This window comes from Mus pahari, chromosome 16 (assembly GCF_900095145.1).
Source record: "Mus pahari chromosome 16, PAHARI_EIJ_v1.1, whole genome shotgun sequence".
NCBI lineage: Eukaryota > Metazoa > Chordata > Mammalia > Rodentia > Muridae > Mus > Mus pahari.
In genome coordinates, this window is record NC_034605.1 from 22,431,660 (window position 1) to 22,448,563 (window position 16,904).

The 16,904-nt window shown below is 40.1% G+C and overlaps 1 protein-coding gene across 1 annotated transcript in view; it reads left to right on the plus strand.

The window, feature by feature from the left end:
• Positions 1 to 16,904, plus strand: part of Amph (amphiphysin) — a 191,289-nt gene that overhangs the window by 104,846 nt on the left and 69,539 nt on the right. The window contains exons 3-5 of the mRNA XM_021215366.2: positions 1,551 to 1,605; positions 8,453 to 8,547; positions 10,828 to 10,923. Of these exons, the coding sequence (XP_021071025.1) occupies positions 1,551 to 1,605; positions 8,453 to 8,547; positions 10,828 to 10,923 (246 nt within the window). The remainder of the gene's footprint in view (positions 1 to 1,550; positions 1,606 to 8,452; positions 8,548 to 10,827; positions 10,924 to 16,904) is intronic.

Sequence of the window (16,904 nt, forward strand, 5' to 3'; positions counted from 1 at the left end):
TTTTGCTTGTTTGTTTTTGTTTTTTGTTTTGTTTTTAAACACAAGGATAGTGATCAAAGGGTCTGAAGCATATACAACATGGATGCCTTCATTAAACATAGGGTTTCTGTTCCTGTGAGGGAGAGATCCGGGCATGACTCTACACAGCGCACAAGTTAAAATTTAAGATTGTTTATGGAATTTTCCATTAAGTGCTTTTGGACCAGGGTTGACTGTGAGTTATGGCCTCTGTAGAAAGCAAAGGAGTAATAAGGCAGGGGATGCTCTACTATATATAGATTTAGATTGTAGTGGGAAAAGTCCTTTTTCTAAGATTTTCTCTTAGCAGTCTCTAAGCAGTCCTGAGGGCTGTGGTGTCTTGGGAAGCTCTTCACTCTCCACCTTAGATGTGTATCATGAGCATCCCCTTTAGCCTCTCTGTGGAATGCTTTGCTAGTGTATTCTCTTGTTTTAGAATTTCACCCACCACTGCCTATCTTTTTGCAGTTTTCTTCACTGTGGTTCTAAATGGCTCATCAAGTCAAGAGAACCCTAGAATGTTTATTTTACACCATGTCAATACACTAAGTGGGCAGTCACTTATATAAAACTCGATGATTTCCTTCTCCCATCCTGAATGTAACTACTCCTGATTGAAATGTATGTGTTCAAGTAAATACAGTAACCTTCAGCCCTTGTCTGATGTGAACAGTATACAAAGTTGCAAAATTAGTCTAAGATTAATTCAAGTATACACTTTCCCTATGTGCTACATAGCTTTCACAGAAACACCATCACACTCTCTGCACTCCATTCCTACTCTAGGATGCACCTTGAGTCCAATAAGCTCTTCAGGTAAATCATTTTTATTATAGTTTCTTTGTATTGATCACTGTCTGTATTTAAAAATAATTTTTACATTTCTATGATATTTCATAGTTATATGTCTCCAAGTATTTTGAATGGCTATTTAGGGCTAAATGCCATTTGTGTATAATATATATTTTTGCTTAGATACGTTAGGCTTTGGATTGGATGATGACTTAGATAATCATATGCATAATCACTGGATTAATTTGTTAAGCAAATATGACTGTCACAGTTGTTCCCATTAAACACAAGGTGGAAAAGTTCATTTTTGCAAGTTTGTAGTATTATCACAAGACTAAGATATGTGTAGAGCATTGTGCTTCAGCATTTGCCTTCCAACAGGCTACCAGACTGGCCTACAGCAGCCAGCAGCACGATAAACAGAGGTGATCAGACCTATATCAGTGTTCCCAGGTATCTAAATGAAAAGAAGCGCTGACTTGTAAGTGCACAGGAGTTTGCCTGCTGAATCCCATTTTCTACTCTTAGCAAAATTTTATTTGTCTTTTTTCCTCTGACTAGCACCTTCATAAGTACCAAGATGGCTGGGCATATTTTCTTGTTCAGATTGTGTTTGCATATTTTTATTTTTTTCAATAATAAGGTTCTGGCAATGATCACTGAATCTTACTGCTTCTTATATATGTGTATGCCAAATATAGTTAAGATGCTTAGCATCTTTGTACTTGTGTGTTTTTCAGGCAGAGGGTACCAGACTTCAGCGAGAACTCCGGGGATATTTAGCAGCAATCAAAGGTAATGTGTATGTGTGTTGTTTACTGCCGGCTTCCAAGCACAAGTTGTTCTTGGAATTTGTAGGAGACAGCATTGTTAATGAGGAAGCCACTTGGCTTTCTGGCAAGTAGGGTACTTGAACACAGGTGTTTTATTCCACCCACCTCCAATTTCCATTGAAATGATAATCAGAATATACAAGGACAAATATATACCTGCCCTTCTGCTGCAAACTAAGAATACATGCCACCCACATGCCAGAGATTTCTAGGAAGGCTTGTTAGATAGAGTGTGTTGGAGACTTTACTGAAGCAAAGCTGCAGCTGGTGTCCCTTCTGAGGGAGTTAGGTCCCAAGAGTACAATACTCACAGATCCACATAAGATCTCTCAACATGGGGAGAAAGAAGTTGCAGCAGAAGCAGGTGGAGGTTGGGCAGGAAACACAAGCCTGTGACTTGCAAAGAACCAAATCAAACCAACAACAACCCCCTACCCCCCCCCACACACACTATTTATAAAGTCCTGCCAATGTGCTAGATTGACTCCTAGATGGGAACTGCTGGGCCTCTGCATTGGTTTCTGATCTTTGTCATGCAAGCTAAGAGACTAGTGGAAGAGGAAGAGAGGAGAATGGGTGGTGGGTGTGCTCAGTTAAGCTACTCTGCTCAGCTAAGCTGCTCTCCATTGATCACCAGTGCTTCTCTAAGTCAGAGGCAAGAGCATCAGCAGGTGTGATACCCCACAGACCAGACCTCAAGATGTGTGGAGGTAGGATGAAACATCCTATACAGAGTGCTAGGGAAACTCTACAAACTGTGAAGGCCCAGTTTTACATTTCACTGCTTCCTAATTCAAATAATCAGCTAAATATTCACATGCGAAAAGTTTTAAAATGAGACTAAAACACAAAGCATTTATTTTTGGGCGAATGAGGTATTAACAGGATACCCCAAAGCATATAAGCCAAGCACAAGAGATTTGATTATGTAAACGTGAACTTAAAATTACCATAATTTTGACAAATTATTTAATGCAATTGAACTAAGATATAAAGGACCTAGACAGTAAACTAAGCGGAGAAAGGTTTTTGGTTTTTTTTTTTAATGAACAAAATGTTTGAGGAAAAAAATAGCTAGAGAAAAATTAAAAGGGGAAGTTGAGGCAGAAAGATGAGAGCTACCTTGACCAACTTAGCAAAAAGTGTTTCAGAATGAAAATGTAAACAGGGGTTAAGGTGACATAGTTTTGGGGTGGACCATCCATTGCTAGGTCCAGTCCCAAGCACTGCAAAATCAGAAAGTAACAAGGAACTTCTGAGGGCCATGACATGAAAATGCCTATCTTCAGGACTCACCAAAGAACAGTGAAGATGACAATGACACAGGGGTGCCATCCCAGCCCATGTGCACGTTCAATGACAGGAGAAAGTTTTCTGTTAAGACAACTTTCCTGTAAAGCCATTAGGGAGAAGCTTTAGAATACGTGGTTTTTACCTTTTGACACAGCACTTCACTCCTAAGATGATCTTCTAATTGTTCAGAGTAAGTGTGGAAAACTGATTATAAAGATATCAATAAATAATGAAATGCTGATAATGTTAATCCTAAAAAGTTCATTGTAATGATTAGTAAAATTGATTTTTAAACTGAAATGTATGCAAATTTTTTTACTTGCTAGGCACACACCTTTTCCATCTTCATGACAACTCTGTGAGGCAGATACTTCTATTGTCTACATTTTAAAGATATTTCATTCATGTTGTATTTGTAATCATGTGTTTGCGTATGTTTCTCTGTGGGAGCGTATACATGTGAATGGTGATGTTCCAGAGGCCGGAGGCATCACAGCCCTTTGAAGCTGGAGGTACATAGAGGTGGTTGCAAGCCACGCAAAGTAGGTGCTGCTCTCTGGGAACCACACTTGGGCCCTCTGCACAAGCAGTGTGAGTTCTTAACTACTGAGCCATCTCCCCAGCCCTACATATACTATATATTTTGTCAATGACATAAAAGAAAACACCTAAGTTTAGCTACTCCATGTACCCTGCTCAGTAGACTATATATATATATAGTCCCTGTCCATATATATAAACGGACCATATAAATGGACCCTGTCCATTTTTGTGTTCCAAACCCTTTTGTTTTATCTACTTTCTGACATGGCTCCTAAATTCATGACTACTGGTGAACATCAGTTTCACTGATTCTCATCTCTGCAAAACTTTGACTTAAAGTTGTGGTGTGTGTGTGTGTGTGTGTGTGTGTGTGTGTGTGTGTGTGTGTGTATCAGATGAAAACATTCTGAAGTTAGTGCCCTCCTTCAATCACATGGGTTCAAGTGATCAGGTCATTAGGTTGGTGACAAGCGTTTTTACCAGCTGCCATCTCTCTGGCCCTCCTACTCTTATTTCTTAAATAAGACTTTCTGTGTGCTGGACTCTGTGCTAAGCACTTTATGCGTCTTTCTTTTTTATACTCTTCCACACAAATATATGATAAATGCCATAAACTATGTTTCATCTTCTAGAAAATAATTCCAGGAGTTTAACCATTAACTCCTTCAAAATTTAAGTACTATTTGTACCAATTATATCAAAAATGTAAATCCCCCTCTGTGTGTGTGTATGTATGTGTGTGTGTGCATGTGTGTGTATGTGTCTATGTGTATAATTGATTTAAGCTATTAAGGCAGGAAGTCATATTATTTCTAGATTGGAGCTTTGCTCCATGCTAGCTGATATTTTTGTGTGGATATATTTGTTGAATGAATAATTTCTTCTTCTATATAAGTTGGTCTCTTTTTTCTCATTAATATAGAAAATGCTGCAGGAAAAGACTGGCATAATTCTTTTCTTTAGTATGATGTAGAAAGGAAGCCCCCTTTAAGTGAGTTCCATTGAGAAACGAGGTGCTTCACAAAAGCAGCACCTGCCTGCTTCTCTCTGAAGGAGAGGGGATCATTTGAGCTTGACCCTCTTTGGCCTCTGCGGATTGGATGCTATTAGCTAGGTATGTTCCACAAACAGTGTTCTGTGTTGAAGCTGCTTAGCCAAAGATGGTTAGCGTGAATGTTTAAGCAGATGCCTGGCTGTCTTCCCAGAGTGCTTCTCAGAGCTGCCTAAGATACCGTGTCCTGCAGAGATGCTGTGGTGTAGGCAGGATATCCCAGACAGCTTCTCCTCTCAGGGTTAAGAAGAATAAGTCATTCTCATTGGAACACATTTTGGATTGGGAAACACACTTAAACTCAAGGTGCACGCATGTGTTGCAAAGGTCATAATTAGCCTTTGTTGAAGACATTTCAGGATAAGACTTTAGAACGTAGTTAGAAACCTTTTGATTTAGAAATCTGGCAGTTTTAGGGTTTCCATTCTCTAGGGTCCATTACTCCTCCAGCCACTTGTAGCTTGCTAGGTTTATATTCCTAAGCATGAATTTCTTCTCATCGAGCAGCCTTAAGTCCAATTAGATAGCAGTTGGTTGCCCCTAAGATAAAAGTGCTACTATTGGGCTGGTGAGATGGCTCAGCGGGTAAGAGCACCCGACTGCTCTTCCAAAGGTGCAGAGTTCAAATCCCAGCAACCACATGGTGGCTCACAACCATCGTTAATGAGATCTGACTCCCTCTTCTGGGGCATTTGAGGACAGCTACAGTGTACTTACATATAATAAATAAATCTAAAAAAAAAAAAAAGCGCTACTATTGCTCCCCTGGGGATATCTTACCTTCCTTGTCATTACTGGGGTTTGTATGCTTTATATGTCTAGAGGACTATTGATTGTTTTTCTCCCTTGGCTGCTGGGATGGGATTTTGAATGCTGTAAGAGCTAGTTAGTCCTCAGGGAGGAGGCTCCCAGGTCAGCTCTAGCTTCCTCTGAGTCCAGTGTCTGGAGTGTGTGGTGTGTCTTCAGAAATAGAGTTTTACCTTCAAGTTCTGGGAGGCACCCAATGAAAATGGCAGCAGCCTGTATTGTTTTAGGAGTTCTGAACACCCTGACCAACCATAGGAAGGGAGTTTTCTTTGCCTGGGTCTGGGGTTTCTGTTAAGTAGTCTGTGGGGACTATTTGTCTGTGTAATAGGCGGGGACTATTTCCAATGTAGTTTGACTCCAGTGACAACATTCTACACCTTTATTGGAGTGGTTGCTTATTGTTCTATATAAGCTATATTATTTTAAACTAAAACATCTACCTCGAGGCTACACAAGCAAAGAATACTCATATTGGAGTGCGATATCTACCATTCTTCTTAGAGGATAAAAATAAGCTCATGAAGTTGGCTTCAAATGGAAATCTATTTTACTAAATGCTTTGGAAAAAGTTCAACATTTTGAATAGAGGCTCCTATCTAGTATAAGCTGAATATTTCTCCTATTTATGGTACTGTGTAGTTGATATACAAGCTTATAAATTACTAATCTTATATCATGTATTAGATATTAACTGCCAACAGTAGTTTTCAGCATGAATTCAGCATGAATTACCTTGTAGGGAACCTGGACTTTACATGGTTGCTCTTTTATGTTATATTCTGTCATCATAGTAAGTTCTTTGTTTTAGTTTGGTTTTGTGCTTTGGGGTAATTTATAAAGAATAGAAACTGAATTAGCTCATCTGGAGATGCAACGTCCCACATCTGGAAAGCTTCTCTGCCACACCACAGCATAACCATTTCCTGAGCCAAGGAGAGAGAAGCGAAGAGCTCACTCTCTGGAAGATTCTGCCCTCTTGGTAATGAGCCTACTTGCTCAATAATTGCATTAATCTTATTCTTGAGGGCATTTTGGCAGTCTCTGCTTGAAGACTTCACTTCCTAACACTGCTGCACTGAGAATTACGTTTCTAAAACATAAACTTTGAGAGACACATTTAAGTGGACATATTTCTCAGCCATTAAAATCTCCCAAAGTCTTCGTGCACTTTGAAAGGAAGGCTAGCCCTTCTTCACTTGGATCTCAACCCACCTGTTACCTATGGCGTCAGCTTCTTGGAACCCATTTCTATGTTAAAATGGCTTCTTTCCAAATTCTCTGTGTATGTGCCCTGTAATGGACAGTCACTAAGAGAAACATGACTGTAATATTGTGTTTTTAGCATTAATGAGTAAAGTTTTACATAATTTTGTTTGAGGCCAGTTTCATTTTTCACTGCAAAGGTTATTTGATGGACAGTGGCAACTTGTCTAGAACCTGTTTTCTTAGCGATTTATAATTTTAATCAGTTTTCTTAGCGATTTATAATTTTAATCAGTTTTCTTAGCTATTTATAATTTTAATCAGACTTAGAGACTTAAAGAAACTACCAGGAGCCCTTGTAGTCGGGATTATAGAAACACATAGTATTTGCTTGTCATAAAATGGAGGAGTATGTTTCTTGGTGCAAGTTTGCATGTAGCCAGGTCAGGGTGAATATGATATATGGGATGGTGTAGTTGTCACATCATTGGTGGCCTTATCATGAGAGACTATATCTTCACTTGCTTGAATACAGGGGTGGATATGGGTTCTGTGTCACCTTTGTCTTGTCCATACTTGTATGCCTCTGCTTCCTCCAATGCCACAGGGGCTTGACTCCTCTCTCTCTCTCTCTCTCTCTCTCTCTCTCTCTCTCTCTTTCTTTCTCTCTCCCTTCGCTCCAGCACGCCCATGCCAGTCTCTTCAGACACAGGGGCTTCAAACCTCATTGTCAAGGGCATCTTGAGCCTGCTTAGTAGCACACTCCTCACTACAGGCTTCCTCGCTTCCTATGTTGCGAGGCACATCCAACCTCAAGGGTGTGAGGACCATTCGTTATGTAGACTTGCCAGGGAGATAGGGAAACCCTAAGGTTCCATGTCAATTACATGCTGGCTTTCACACACTCTTCCAGGACGCAGTCTATCACCTCAGACCTTTGTTATGTTGTCCATTTAGGCTCCTTGCTGAACTCAGAACTGTTCACTGTCTGCCCAAAGATCATGTGTCTGTTTTCAGTTTACAGATGATTTCAATCTCTGCTTCACTACCTTAACCTCTATCAACCTCCTAGTGATAAGGGTTTAGACATTAATGTGACCAGGTGGGGTCTTCCGGCTACCGTTTGCCTATCATTCTGGTGTCATCCCCAAGCACCTCCATGTAGACCCAGCCTTTGCATCATATCCTCTATGCTTTGCTGAGTCTGGCCATGTCAGGAGGAAGAAAGTGGATAATGGCCGCAAAGCCCCAGAGGTGCTTTACAGCTCTGCTGCCCAAAAAGCTTCACATTATGACAATTATTAATAAGCGTGTTGGCCACCTAACCATGCGCAAGGAAAATTTAGACCCATAGGCTGATGACGCCAAAGCTTCCTGGAAGGCCTTATCCAAAACTGCATTTACAGTCTTGAGAGATACGTACATTTTACTTGTCATCTTAAGAAGAAAGTTCCTTTTGAATTGTAACCACTTTCAACAATTTTACTAGTTAAAAATCACTAAGCCACTTTCAGCTGATACATACGAAAGTTGTATTTATACACTACCTGTTTCGAAAGTACTTTATTTCGCTACAGCGATCCAGGATTCGTTCTGCTTTTAGAATTTCGTAGCTTTGTCTACTATTTGTGTGTTCTAAAGATTTGTTAGGTTCCCTTTAACAGGCGACTAGAGCACACTGTTGTTGCAGTTCTCAGAAAAATGACAGTGTTAACGTTTCCTGAGACCCAGTGGTTTGCTGCCATTGTGTAAGTAACTGAGAAGGTGTACCCTGAGAGCCAATGCAAGGCTCGGAGTCTCTCAAGGAAAGATGTAGCTGTGCTGTCACAGTTGTTTCTGTCCCACTTAGCAAAGCAGCAGAGGAGAGAACAATGCCTCCCTTCCCCATGCAACTGTTTTTCTCCAATGCCAGGCATGCAGGAGGCCTCAATGAAGCTCACTGAATCTCTACATGAAGTCTACGAGCCAGACTGGTATGGACGGGAAGATGTAAAGATGGTTGGTGAGGTAAGAGCTGGATGACAACTTCTAGGAGTCCGCAAGTGGCTTCCAGAAGTCTTCGACTGCTCAGCCCATGTTTCACTTCTCCACCTCAGGGTATGAATGGCAAACCAAGATGAGATACTAAAAACGCAGCCTGGAGTTCTACGGCCTAAGCCATCCCCAACTGGTAGTGTGAGGGACAGTGATTCTAAAACCATTTGAAGTTTGGGTTAAGGATTGCTTTTCTTAAAAACAACGATAGCTCTTTTCTGTTACTTACTATAGGTTGTAACAGCTATTTGTGGCTGAGCCTTTTTATCAACTTGCTTTTCATGCAGCAGTTTCACTCCCTTTCCCCTTCTCCCTTTTAATCAGCCCTTCTGGAATCTCAGAAGCTCACCCATCCCTCTGTAGCACGGCTAGTCCAGCCACTAAACTCAACTGAACTTTATAGCAGCCTTGGACTTAGAAATACCCTCACACCTAAATTAAAGACTACAGCTCTAGGCCACTCAGCCCTCAGGACATGAGCACATGAGTGTCACCACTTCGTGAGAAGTGGAGCAGAACAGACAGCAAGAATGGCCATGTAACCTCGGGCAGCTTTTTTTTTTTTATCTTCTTAGGATTCATTTCCACGTACAAAATGGAAAGAATACCAATTATAACAGAAATCACATTTGAAACCTTTGTGTGAAGGTCCTCTCATCAGTGTTCAGAACATGTCCTTGTCACTGATGGGTGAGAGCTTCTAGGCCGCAATTATCTCCCCTCCAAGATCTTTGGTGAAAAGAAGAACAGTTGTTTGTCATGTTGTCATGTCAGGTGGGTCAATACAGCACCTCTAGAAACAGAGGATCTGAGATAGATGACGGAGCCAAAGCCCAGGGGAAGGTTAATTCAGGAGCTTCTGTAGGGGTTCACAGTGAGTCTCTGGCTGCGGCATGGCAGTGCTGACACCCCAATGTTGATCTTCATAGTATCATTAGAACTGAAATGAAAACGGGTTTATCTATGGAAGTGGTTCTTGTTAGATATAGTCTATCTTCTAAAGTCTTTCAGGATGTGAATTTGGCAAAGCTGTTCCCACATACCACTTTTAGATGCAGTTACCAAGTGTTTTTTGTCATCTTACATTTTCCCTCTATGAAAACATCGTATTTCAACAACATGTTTTTAAATGCTTATCTTACTTTGTACATGTCTGACTAATAATGTAGTCTCAAAACTCATCAGAGGCAAGGAAAATTTAAAGAATAATGGAAAGCTGTGTTCCCATCCTCAGACCATTGTATGATTCCATTTTGTCCATGGCAATGCTACTATTGACATTGACTCTTTAATGAAATGGCTGCTATGCTACATTAGCCCCTGTGGATTCCAGGACATTTGAACCCTCAGTTCCAGTTTCAAACATCATCCTTTGGACAATAGAGCAACTGATCATTACATGTTCAGAGTGTCTACTCACAACAGATGATGAGCCTTTTTTATTTGATGAATTTAAATTATTTTGTTTGGGCATTATAATAACTAGGATTTAGTTTTTGAAGGTCAAAACAGGAAACAAAATGCAAATAAAACTTCTTTTTCTTATAAATGATATCAGGTAGCCTAAACTGGGCTCAGACCTACTGTCCAGCTAAGGCTGGCCTTGATCTTCATTTCTCTATTTCCCAAGTGCAGACATTAGAGATGTGGGCCACTGTCTCCACCTTTAGATTAGTTTTGCATTGCTTTGCTTTTTAAACAAGATCAAGATTTTACCACTCACTTAAAGAAATCTGGAAGTAACAGCCCGAGTATGATATGATGAGCTGACAAATACCAGAGACTTTTTTTTTTAATTCACTGTATACCTCATGGTCGATAAGGTCTAACACATTTTCTCTTCATTGTGTACATGATATTTAAGATGTGTTTTGTTGTTTATTTCTCCTTGGGTTGGCTCTAATTTCATCAACTGCTGCAGGTAAGTTAGCTGTCTCCCAGGAATTCTTAATCTTTTCACTCCAATGGCCATCTATTGTGAGTTGGGAATCTGCTAAAGCCTCTACATTCCTCAGTATCTCAGAATCAGCGATGTACTTTAAACAAGCCAAGCTCCTAGCTTGTACTGTTAACTAGAACCCTGACCATACTGCCTTGAAGCTTGATTGCATCCTAATTAGGTCATAGTTCATATTGCCTCTTCTAATATCTCAGCAACTATTGCTTACTACGTGTTTTGAGTTTAGATGTTTTAGCAGTTTGGTGGAATGTGTCTGGGCTTCTGTAGTCACTGTCTCTCTGCTTCTCTATTAGAAGTGTGATGTGCTGTGGGAAGACTTCCATCAAAAGCTAGTGGATGGCTCCTTGCTGACACTGGACACCTACCTGGGCCAGTTTCCTGACATAAAGGTATTTCATTCTCCATGTGTGAAGGGAATAATTGAATGGTCTCATGCAGTTATTAAAATCAGAGCAACAGAGGGGAATGAAAAGTTCTCAAGCTGAAATGGAAGACATTTGTAACGTTTCATTTATTTAAGCATTTATTTTTCATCTATTATCGTGAGATAAAATCCAGCTACAGAAATCAAAGAACCCTCTTAGTGAACACTTCAATCCTTCTTTACAGAAGTCTTTTCAAATCTGTAGATACGAAATCAGAACTCAAATACCTAAAATCTACTCCAACCTTTTTATATGTAGTATGAGGTGATTTTCATTAAAATAAATGATGGTCACAGGAAGGGGAGAAACTGAACTGTAAATGCGAGGAGAAATCTGATATTTCACTGTTTACTGTTAGTTTCACATGCAGTCACAGTGCACCTGCGCGTTTTGCTGTCCTTAAAATTTTCAGATTAAAATCGAAATATGAGCCTTTTAGGATGTGAAAAAATTATGTTTAAAACAATAGCATTGGCTCTTAATGCCCCTGCCAGGGTAAATAAAGAAGTGAATGGTTGAATGTCATAGATCTGAAACTGCCATTGTAGCTAAAGCTGGATTTGAAAAAACATCTGTATGCAACAGATATCCAGCAGTAGCCCTTGTGCTTCTGCGCTCAAAATGGAGTCAGGGTATGTTGGCCTTCTAGCAGGGTGAGGAGGTTATAAACCAGCACCATTGGACAACTGGGGCATCTCCTTTCACAAATCCACTGTGGCCTGGCCTTCTGTGTAGTCAAGAACAAAGACCAGGAAGCCTCCTATCGTGTAGGCACTGGCTTTGGCTACAGAGTGAAATGGCTTCACCACATCAACACTGAGGGAGAACTAGATTTTCTGCTCCCACAGACTATGAATAAAGAGCATTTGGTGATTTCTGGACTACTGGGCAAGAACTTAAGTGGATCTCTCCAAATATATTCCTCTTGGTGGCCACATGTCAACAAAACAAATCTGAATGATGGATTCCCTGTGTTAACATTAAGTACTAGAGATTTCTTCCCTGTGTCCTCATTTTCCTAGAGTCTCTGTGTAGGCGTCTATACATTAGAACAGTCACCTGACTATCAGCAAACATTAGAGTCTAGAAGGCAACTACTAGAATGTACTAGATCCTCACGATTAAGAATAAGGAATTTGATGAGGGACTCGGGATTGTGATAGACACAGACTGTGTATTGATAAACAGAGGCTCGGTGGTGGTGGCCTTCAGGCGGGCTGGGAACTTACTGTGCACAGTAATGTGCCTGTTTATTCTAATGTGCTTGCTCTATTTCGTGTCCTCCTTGGTTCTGGAGAGTTTCTTATCCCCACTGTCCCTGGTTTGTGATGCGCTCCTCTTGATGGTCTCCTCTTGGACTGATCCTAATAGTCATCCCAGTTACATTTTGAGAAACCTGCCAGTCTTTCTGTAGTACAGTCCACTTCCTGTTCTTTTAAAAATAAACTTTATTTTTTTTAAAAAGAATCCTTGCTAATGAATAAGAACACTACACGTCAAAGCTAACAAGACCCAAAGTCTATACAGCTTAATGAACTTATCCACACTGGAAGTTGGCATTCGAAATGGAAGCTTCACCTCAGATTTCAGGCTTTTTTGATTGAATATATTTTGTGTGCTTATCCAAGTCCATCTGCTCTGGGAAGTCTCGAAATATCTAGAGCGAGCTAGACCCCATCAGTGCTGAGACCAAAGCCACTTCCATAGGTCTAAAAGTGGGACCACTGTACACTTGTTGAACTTTTTCTTTCCTAAGGAGAAGGAGTCTGGACGTTTAAAAAGCTATGTTTGTACTAAGTGTAGAGAGACAGTGATGGTGACTCATTTTGTTGTAGATTCAAGTGTCACCCAGGATCGCACTGGCTTCTCAGTTTGTTGAATATTTAGTGGCCCAAGGGAGCCACCCTAGGGATACCATACCAAAGTTCATTGTCAGATAGAAGGTCTGAGAGTCCCTACTCAGCTAGGAGCTGGGAGTCAGGGCATAGCAGTCATACGCCCTGGGCTATGCCAGGCAATGGCACTATGTCAAGTGATTGTAGGCTTATAGAGTGTCTTCCAACCATGGCTTTTCATTGTTCTTGCTGCTTATGCAAGAACCCTTTCAACTAATTTCTGTCTTTCACAAGCGAATTTATTTGTAGTTTGAATCAGTGCATCCAGGAGAGAAACAGAAACTTGGCTTCACTGCTCCATCTTCTGATGTTACCTCTCTTGCATGATAGTTTAATCTCCATTACTCCAGGATCCGAGAGTCACACAAGAATAAGGAAAATAGTATTCTCCTCCTATTAATTATAATCGATTGTACTGGTTGTTCACTTCAGTTTATTTGAAGTCATCATGATGTAATACTCATGATGTAATACTCATGATGTAATACTCATGACGTAATACTCAGTAAAACCTTTACCAAGGAGCCCCTTTCTTGAGGTACATAGTTGAAGTCACTCACAGGGTGATCCTCCAGTTGCAGCATGTGTAGGTATTTAGTAATAACAGGATTCAGGGCTTCCTCATGCTACTCTGAAGGCAAATGTGCTTTAAGGTTTTACATGTGTCATGTGAAGAGGCTGAATCAATCTCTCCTCTCCTTTTTTCCTTTACTCTTAAGCTATGTTGACAAAATTGTCATCCAAGGCAGAGGATTGGAAAACCTACAACATGACAAATAATTAAGGACATATTATGGGTATCTCAGGAAAGAGAAAACTTGGAGAGTGAAGAATAGCTACATTGAAGTTTTATATTTTTCAATGAGTCCAAGTTAGAATTAGGAATAAACTCCTTATGGACATAAAATGATGATTAGTAGGTATGTAATGAAGGGGTCTCTGATGGAAAGGACACTATGAGTAAGATGAACTGAGTGGAAAATTTTCAAAGCATAGACCAAAATTGACTTCCCTGACTCCCATTAAAGTCAAGAGTCCACATGTATTTAAAACCACAGGCAAATTCCCAACCATTTACCATAGCCTATCACAGAAGACTATGAAGTAACATTGGTGAGGATGATGTTTGACATTTGAGACTGGCAGGGCAGTCCATGTTGTGATTCCCATTGTGTAGTGCTGATATCTAAAATCAATATTATAATAAGAACCCACATGTCACCAACCCAGGCAGGCTTACAGCTATGAGGAATTACTATAAAATATAGTTTAGATTCCAAATTGGCACCCGTGCATGAATAACTAAGCATATATTTACTTCAGTGTGCCCAAATGAATTCCAAATAGGAGTTGTCAGAGAATTTAAAAAATTGTAATGAATTATTTTCTAAGTTACAGAAATTTAAGGTGGTGAGGAATTTCAATTAAGTTTATTACTATTACTTAAATTGACTTACTTAAGTTTAGTATTGGTTGCCTAATTAGAATTGTGTTGTATGAAAAAAATTACTCTGAGTTAACTCTGTTCTTATGAATCTTTGAGTATTTATTTATTTATTTATTGCTCCAAACTTCCAAAATATTATATAAGAAAGAAAATATGATTGATTTATTTTTATAGCACAGAACTATCTGTGTCAAGTGAATGACAGATCTTAAAATATTTACTTACACCCTAGTAAGCCACTTCCTGTGAGGGCCTTGTCAGTTGCCGAGGAAAATGTGTCACAAGGTGCACCTCACTCACTTTTCAAACAAAAGCCACATTACCACTGTACTTTTCCACCTCATCCCGAATCGTGGTAGCAACTGAATTTCAGCTCTTTTCAAAGACCAATGCAATCTTCAAAAGCTAATGATTTGCTATTTGTAAGATATTAAAGATGTCCCTGGAGCTGAGGCACATCCGTACAGAAGAGCTCTGAGGGGCTGCGTGCTACACACGCTTCCGTCCCTTAGAAAGAAACAGATGCTTGTTAAAATTAATGGGCGTTATCACTTTTCTGACAAAAAAAGGTCCTCCAGCCTTGCAGAAGGAATTCCCTCTCCCCCACCTAGGCTAGCTCAGTGACCACCATAAAGCTACTCTGCGTATGTCTTGAAGCATTTCATGGCCATGAGGAAATGGTAGCGACAGAAAAATATCACTGGAATGAATATAAAGATCTGAAGCTGCTCAATTTAAATAACCTTCTGAATCTACCTGTCGCAAGTGTCTGCGGGCTGTGGAGAAGTTATGCTGGAAAATTAGCAGAGTCTGTGGAAGGGGCGTTGTTAACAGAGTTCCAGGAGTAGGGAAAGGTTGACAGGAAGTTAGACAGGAGAGAGCCCGGAAGGTGCACTTCGGAAGGAGGCTGCCTCTGGCAGGTGCTCACAGCACTCACCCTCCCACTCCCGAGGGTCAGCTGTCATCTTGTGTGCAGCTTCTCTCACCTCAGCTACTCCTGTTGCCAGTTAGGCTAAGAGATGGTGAACAGTTCTAGGCAAATTCCAGGTCTCTCAGAGTAAAATGGAAATAACTCTTACCATATCCATAATATAGGACGCTGAGCAGATTCACGGGTGACTACTGCATTATGTAAAAACATAAATATCTCATTAATATTGTCTTCCCTCTTATTAGTATATTCATTTTAAGAGGTTTTTCTTAAATGAAATGGTGCTTATTATTAAATCAGCAGGGTGAAACTAGAAAGTTTCAGAGACATAAAACAGGTGGATGTCAAATCTCTTAGGCTAATTAACTTAGAATCTGAATTTAGATCTGAAAATTCAGCATATTTTACCCTATTTGTTTAGTAGTTCCATCCCTCTGACTAAGCATTTTAGTGATTGCCATTCACTTATACACACACATTTTCCACTGTCATATTTAGCTGCATCCAATTTAAACCACGTGTGACATCTTCTGCAAGTCTTATGATGCAATCCAGTCCTCTCGGCTTCTCTTTGTGCTATATCTACCTACATTACCTTCTCATGTGTTGTAAGCATCAAAATACATCGCTTCTAGTTTTTTGTCTGTTTGTTTTGTTTTTGTTCTGAATGGCTAGTAATGCTTTCATGCAATTAACAGTAAAGGCGGGCAGTTGTATACATTTGCCTTGATTTTTGTCTTTTACAGTAATTACTGATTCATGCAGTTCTACTTAAGAGATCAAAAGCATTATGTTGGCAACGAATTGCCTGTTTTTGTTTGATTGAAAAATATTTCTTTCACCTTAATTTCTGGGAGTTATTTTGGGGGGGGGCAGAGTCTTACTTGGAAATTTTTTTCTTAACTTCTTTAAGTACTTTACAGTTGGTCCATTGTTTTGTTACCTTGTTTGCTTATTAAAGTTCAGCCCACTGTGGTTCTTATGGTTGTACTATATTTACACTGTTTTTTAAACTACTTCTTATGTCAGCATACATAACAGTGGGTTATGCCCTCTCATTTTCATACCTGTATTAGTGTGCTTTGCTTGGGTTCCCTGCATTCGCCCCTTCTTTGCTTTTTGTTATTAGCGATCTTAAGACCTGACTCTGACAGGGCTAGGTATCTACAAGTCCATACTTTTCCCCCTCTAGATTGATGAGTTTATCAAGTCTATACTTTAGTCACTGCGCACTTAGGTTCACCAACTCGATGCTCAGATGCCCTGTGTTTTCAAAGAAACAAGGAAGTAGGAACTGATAGAATAAAGTGATTCTATGAACAGCCTGTGCATCGCTGTAAAGGAGAGACAGGCTTCAGTCTTGCCTGAGGTGGCAGTAAAACCTTCTACAGTATAAGACACAAAAGACAGGAAGTATGTATAAGTTGGTTTAGCTCCAGGGTGAGGTGCTGCAGCTGTGTGAAATCGCTTCCCATGAGACCAATGCCTCCTTTGGCTAGTGCTAGGGATTTAGCTGTCCCTCTCCATGTGTAGGTTACATTTTAATTCTTTTGGGTCTGTTGTCTCAATAGTTTGACCTCTGAAGGGGTGGAGCACAAATCTTAGGGCAGAGCTTCAGCCTAGAATCATGGTTACAGTTCTCTCTCTCTCTCTCTCTCTCTCTCTCTCTCTC